Genomic DNA, 6,740 nt, shown 5'->3' on the forward strand with positions numbered 1-6,740 from the left:
CCCGACAAGAGAACCTCAACCTACTTTCACGTGACCACAAAGAAAACCTGAAAGTCAGAGTCAGACCTGTGAACATCCAACACGCCCGGCGCTGCAGATTTATAGAATCATCAGTTAATCATACGTTCCAAATAATCTGCAGAGCGCTTTACAGAAATCAATTTAGTCCTAACCTTGACCTGGGTATGGGGGGCAGGCCTGAGGCGGCCGGGGTCAGAGTCCCGCCTGGGCAGCAGGGCGTTAAGAGCTCATTTAAGTCATCATGTTCAGGAGTGAAAACGTCTAGACACTTCACTCCGGACGACCTCGGCGCCATGAGCGTGAAACATGAACGGGTCTGAAGTGAAGCTTTGTCCGGTCCGTCCTCACGAGGAGAAGAAGATGACTTTGAAAGGTTTGTTTGATGAATGGAGGTCGGAGCGAACATTGCCGATGCATTCAATGAAGTCGGGAAATCTGAACACTGATTGGTTTTCGCAGTTTCAAGTTAAAAATGAAGAACAGGTCGATGGCTTCACTTTGTCAGATATTTGTGTAAAGAAATGGACGTCATGAGTGCGGACTGGGTTCTTCCTCTTTCGCTCTCCATGCAGACTGTTCTTCCTGCATACACCAAAGCCTGCTGATACGTCATTGGTCAGTCCTACTTGGACTATAGATTGACTACAAATGGAACCCAGCAAACTTTTTCAGTTTAAAATCTGGACCTGCTGCGAGAATCATTTTTCATGCATTATAGGATCTAAAAATAAGTGTCACTAAATAACTTGAGGAAATACTCGGCATGGTCAGGAAGTCCCAGCTGTTTGGGGGGTCCTTTACCCAGCATGCACTGCACCTGGTTTTCACCTGATGCTAAACCAACAACCTCCCGTCAGTCGTCTTGTAGGTGTTTGCTGAGCTGATCTGTGGCTGCCTGACCCGGTTAATCTTCAGTCTAACATCTTCTTCTTCTGTGGTGTCATCACGCTGACTCGGCATCCCGTCTGTAATTTAGGTTGAACGGAGACTCAACGGCGCTTTGTGAAACCTGCCGAGGTGGAAAACCAAGAAAACCACAACCTAGTTTTATCAAACTGCCGATCTAAACACCAAAAACCAGGTTTCACCCAAATGAACCGACAAAGGAGGTGACTTCATCGCCTACGCCGCCGCCGCCGCCAGCGCTGGGAAAGTGACGACTCAGCAAGAAAGGAGACGAGGACTGAGTTAGGAGGAGAAGATAGAGAATGAGATAGGAGGTGAAGAGGAGGAGAGAAAAAGAAAAGGATAGGGGAAGATAAAGGAGAAAGAGGAGAGGAAGAAGGAGGCAAGGAGAGAAAAGGAGAGAGGAAAGGAAGAAGGAGGCAAGGAGAGAGAAGGAAGGAGATGAAGAAGGAGGCAAGGAGAGAGAAAGAGAGAGGAAAGGAAGAAGGAGGCAAGGAGAGAGAAGGAAGGAGAGGAAGAAGGAGGCAAGGAGAGAGAAGGAAAGATAAAGGAGGGAGAGGAGGAGGAGGAGGAGCAAAGGAAGGAAGAAAGGAAAGAAGGATGGAAGGGATCCTTCCAAGATTGAGGAGAGAGGCGCGAATGAAGGAGAAGAAGAAGGGAGCAAAAAAATAGCAGAAAATAGAAGGGAAGGGAGACGAGAGGAGACGAGAGGAGACGAGAGGAGACGAGAGAGGAGAGAAATGAGCAAATACAGAAAGGGGCGATGGGGAGAAAAGGAGTCTGAGGGTAGGAAAGAGGAGACAGGAAAAAGGAGAGAAAAGATAAAGGATGAGCGAAAGACATCAAATGCAGAAGGAGGTAGAAAGAGAGAAAAGAGAAGATGAAGAAGAAGATATTTTAAAAGTGGAGGAGGAAGAGGAAGTTACATCAGCACGGAAATTTCTGCAGGTGTGAGACAGTGATATTAGGAATTCTGTGAAACACTACAGGAGGAGAAACAAAAAGGGGGGGTGAGAGGGGGGTGAGAGGGGGGAGGAGGAGGAAGAGAAGAGGAGGTATAAAAGCAGCAGAGAAAGGTTGAACCTGCTGCAGTTGAAGATGTTTCTCATCCGGACGTCTGCTCTCCTAACCAGCCTCCTTCTCGTCGCTGCCGGGCTCGTTACCACGGTGACGGTGGAGCGCAGCATCACCTGTCGCCAGGAGATCCCCGCCCAGCTGATCCGAGAGCTGTGGAAAAGGACCAATCAGCTGATTGATAGGCTGCCGGTAAGACCAGTGACTGGAACTTTATCCAATTTAATAACTAACGAGCTGAGACTTAATGAGCTGCTCTCTGATTGGAGGATTCAAAGAGGATGTTCTCCCCAATGTGACCATGGACGATCCTGACAAACATTCTGTCTTTAATGTTTAATAATTTAATGATGTTTGTGTCTCGACCAGGACGCTCTGAAAAAGAGATTTTTCATCTCAACGAGTTTCTTGCTTAAAAAAAAAAATTAAAACTAAAATAAATAAATAAATAAATAAATAAATAAATAAATAAATAAATAAATAAATAAATAAATAAATAAATAAATACATAAATAACACTGTGTCGATGTGTAAACTTTCATAAAGATCAGAAACTTTAATTATCGTTCAAGAAACAATAACTTTGATGATATTAAAGACTTTCAGGAGGCGTGAGGACGTTTGCTGTCGTTTTTTTTGCAGCATTAAAAAAAAAAAAACGGGCGCCGGTGTAGTAGTGGTTGTTGCGAGCGCCCCGTGTAGGGGGGTTTGGGGCGCTCCTCTCCTGAATGTCGTTCCCCTTTCTCTCTAACGTTTCTATTGAACCACTTCCTGTCTTTGGACCAGCAGTAGAGTCCATACGCTCAGCGGTGGCGCTCACACACGATGTGTTTTTGGTGAATATGTGATGTGAGATCTCGGCTCTGTTCACGCCGTGTGGATGGCGTTAAGGGAACAATGTTGATGTGTGTGTGAGAACGTCAGCGTCTTTTTTATATTTTAAATTTTTAAATTCTATTTTATATATTGTAATATCTTCTTCTTCTGTATTATTTAAGTTGTTGCTAGTTCTGCTTTATTTCCTTGTTAATTGTTTAGCACCAATACACCAAGACAAATTCCTTTATGTGTAAATGTACTCGGCAATAAACCCAGATTCTGGTTCTGATTCTGATTCTGATTCTGATTCTGGTTCTGATTCTGATTCTGGTTCTGGTTCTGGTTCTTGTTCTGGTTCTGGTTCTGATTCTGATTCTGGTTCTGGTTCTGGTTCTGGTTCTGATTCTGGTTCTGGTTCTGATTCTGGTTCTTGTTCTGGTTCTGGTTCTGGTTCTAGTTCTGGTTCTGTATGGACTGAAGTCTGAAGTTAGTCTGGTCGAGGTGCAGGTCTGGGCTGCAGGGTGTTCAGAGTCTTGCTCGAGGGCTCCTGGAAGTGACCTGGCACCTCGACCAGACCAACTTCAGACTTTTTCACAGTTTGGATTCAGATCAATTAAACGTCCAATCAGCTGCTGACGGCTCCACTTCAGTCTCCAGATCCACTTTCTTCTTCTTCTTCTTCTTCTTCTGTTGTTGTTTTGTTTTTTTTCCCGCTCTTCTTCTTCTTCTTCTTCACTCTGAAGTGATCGTTTCTTCTTCACCCTCACTGACTCTTTTTTTTTTTGTACTTGCAGAAAGAAAAACACTTCTCCAGACGACTCCTGCCAAAGTTCTGCCCCAAATGTCCCGAGGTGAGTAACATCGGCGAGGTCGTGTTTGTCTGTTTGATCGGGATCTTTCACTGCGAGGTTTCACTTCCAGACGTGACGGTGTCCGCTCGGTTTACCTCAACCACAACCACGCGACACGCTTCACCGACTCCCGTCGAATACTGAGACTTTCAAACGCTCACTCATTTCAGATCACAGCAGGAAGTGTTGTATTATTTTATTTCAACCCCACTTTGATTTATGCAGGAGGAGAATCTGAGCGTGAGACTCTTTTACGAGTAATGAGACAAATTCACAAACGACAGAATCCTGCGGGAAAGGGAACGTAGCGATGCTGACTGAGCGAGCCCTCATTAGAATATACACAAAGAACAATCGAGTTAACCGGTTCAACAAAAACTAAACTGATGGCGGGGGGGGGGGGGGGGGGGGGGGGGGGTCCGACGTTTGTGTGCACACGCACGCAAATAAATTACATTTGTTAACCCTTTCTATCCCCACTAATGATGTTTCCTCATAAGTTACACAATCTGGCAACATTTAAATCTTCTTTGGGGACTTGAAAACAAAGATGTCTGTGTTCAAACAGGCTGTTTGGAGATTTCCCCTTCATGACATCACAAAGGGCAGTAGCCCCTCCCCCAGGTGGGTGGCACTCCCACAGCTAGGTGTTTGTTCTGCCCTCTGAGTCTGCCTTCTCACCGTAAACAATAGAACATGGAGCGAGAAAGCACCGAGTACACCCAAGCCCTTCCAGAGAGGGGGCGTGGTCAGACACAGCTCATTTACATATTTAAAGGTACAGACACAGAAACAGCCTGTTCTGAGCAGGGCTGAAATAGAGGGGTTTATAGACATGATCAAATACAGGATCAGAGTGGATTTAGAACAAGAAACTTCACACACATGTTTTGAGGAGCTCTGAGACTTATTTACACTGAAGAAGAGGAGGAGGATATGTGACCTTTAAATCCTAGAGGTTGTTGCTGTAGTCTGTTCTGTCCTCCTCAGCGTACGATTGGCTGGCTGGAGATGCAGGAAATGATTAACGTCTACCAGAGGAGCGTGTTCAGCAGAGAGGTTGTCCAGAAGCTCCTCCCCCTCCACTACAACGAGCTGCTGCACCGCCTGCAACACACACTGCAGCACTGCGTGAGTATATGACTTGAGAAACTCTGCAGCTCGTTAAGAAAGGAAGTCTCTGACCGAGCCGTGTTTGTGCACTTTGTTTTCAGGTGTCTGCGTCTAAAACTTCAAAATGGTCGAAAACAATCAAGAAAGTGGAACGAAAAATAAAAAAGGTAAATATTTAACGATCGTTCTGCACGCTGCTCAAAGTCTAGTGAGTGTGGGGGGCGTTAATGAGTGACCTGCAGATTAATGCTGAGTCACAGACGACATGTAGAGAACAGAAGGCTTTTTTAATTTCAGTAACACGATGCCATGAAACTATGACTGAAACTAAAAGGACTTCCTGTTTGTGTCAGCAGAAGAAGAGAGACGAGGGAGCGCTGCTGGCCGTCAGAGAGTTCACCTTCATCCTCCGCTGGATCGACGAGCTGGCACAGCATCACGTGAATAGATCATTGCTCAGATCTTCATAATCATCTTCATCTTCATCTTCATCAGACTCTTTTTGGCTCATTATTTTTATTTTAGTTTTCATATTTTTTTTTACATCCTTTTATTTTCTAGATTTTTCTCATTTCAGATTTTTGAGCTGAACAAACACAAAGTCATTTCAACCCCTTCAGAGGAGACCCCCCACCCCCTTCAGAGGAGACCCCCCCCCCCCCGATCTCTGATTTAAGCTTGAACGTGTTGAAACCAGTTATTTTATTCTTATATTATATTATATTTTATATGATGATCCAGAGTGTTTACGTATTTTAATATTTAAATTTTTACAACAAAATGAAATAAATTATTTTTATATGAATCATTGAAGATATTTATGTGAATGTGTTTCTCTTCTTTTAAAGAATAAACGTGTTTATTATATTTCTGTCTGGTGAATTCTTTGAGTCCTGGCAGGAAACAGGTTGAAGGTTAGAACTTTGTCTCCCCCCAGTGGTCAAAACATGAAACTACAGCACAACTTTAACAATAATAATCAAAACAAAGAAGCAATACGAGACGAGATTAAAGATGAGACATGAAGTGAAGCTTGATGGAGTAGAGGCTCTGATCTCCTCTGACAGGTCGTACCAGAGTCTGGGGGCTCTGACAGTTAAGACCTGACCCCCTTTAGTTTGCAGCTTGGACCCTGTGTCCTGGTTCTGAAGGGGCTAAACATCCAAAACAAAGAAAGGGAATAAATTAAAGTTGTACCGATCTCGACACTAACCGGAGAAGAAAGACAAGAAAGGGAAGAAAGGAAAAGAGGACAGAGAATCAATAAAAGGAAGGAAGGAAAGGAGACGAGGAAACAGAGGAAAGGACAAGGAGACGCGGGGCGATTGAGGTGGATGGAAAGGAGAAGAAATGAAAACGACAGGAGGAATCCTCCGTGGAAGGATTAAAGGAACATTTCACCCAAAACCAAAACCTGAGTCATGATCCGCTGACTTACCTGTGTGTGTGTGGAAACTCCCGCCAAGCTGCGACGGCAACCACTGAAACTCTCTGCCCACATGGCTCCGCCCCCACGCAATGACACAACACTGAAGAGAGTGCTTCATCATCATCTTCATCTTCATCATCATCACCATTTCCACGCTTACTAACATCCGGCACATTGGACTCACATTTTTCCAGTTGTGGATTCAAACACAGAGAACATGTAGAAAGAGAATATCAGACATCGTCTTCCGAGTGGATCGGGGAGGGTAAAAGAAGTCTTAACTCACCCCACACCAGAGAGTCAAGATCCTCTCAGGATCCATCAGAGAGTCGGGCCTTTGCTGACTTTGGTCCGATGGGGGGATTATCTTGTAGTGTGTACCCCCCTTAAGAGGCAGAAATCTTAAGAACGTAAACATTTATTTTTTAAAGATGACTAATTGCTTTAATAAATTTTATAACATTGCAAATGTTTGGTCTTAATTTAAGGGTACATTTTTCCTCATAAAGGTAAAAGACAGCCTGTCG

The 6,740-nt window shown here is 44.3% G+C and overlaps 1 protein-coding gene across 1 annotated transcript; it reads left to right on the forward strand.

The window, feature by feature from the left end:
* Positions 1-327: 327 nt before the first annotated feature.
* On the forward strand, positions 328-5,651 carry LOC132956799 (uncharacterized). The gene is made up of 6 exons (XM_061030430.1): positions 328-413; positions 1,950-2,193; positions 3,615-3,671; positions 4,662-4,802; positions 4,886-4,951; positions 5,141-5,651. Exons 1-6 carry the CDS (start codon positions 328-330, stop codon positions 5,252-5,254), a joined length of 708 nt encoding a protein of 235 aa, XP_060886413.1. The 3' UTR covers positions 5,255-5,651.
* The last annotated feature ends 1,089 nt before the right edge of the window (positions 5,652-6,740 follow it).

Source organism: Labrus mixtus, chromosome 22 (assembly GCF_963584025.1).
Source record: "Labrus mixtus chromosome 22, fLabMix1.1, whole genome shotgun sequence".
In the NCBI taxonomy this organism is placed as follows: domain Eukaryota; kingdom Metazoa; phylum Chordata; class Actinopteri; order Labriformes; family Labridae; genus Labrus; species Labrus mixtus.

Excerpts from the sequence above, each read along its gene's own strand:
- LOC132956799 (XM_061030430.1), top strand. The coding sequence starts at position 328 with ATGAACGGGTCTGAAGTGAAGCTTTGTCCGGTCCGTCCTCACGAGGAG. Across the intron at positions 414-1,949 it reads GGTTTGTTTGATGAATGGAG|TGAGAGGGGGGAGGAGGAGG; the intron begins GTCGGAGCGAAC and ends GTGAGAGGGGGG. Across the intron at positions 4,952-5,140 it reads TGGAACGAAAAATAAAAAAG|AAGAAGAGAGACGAGGGAGC; the intron begins GTAAATATTTAA and ends TTGTGTCAGCAG.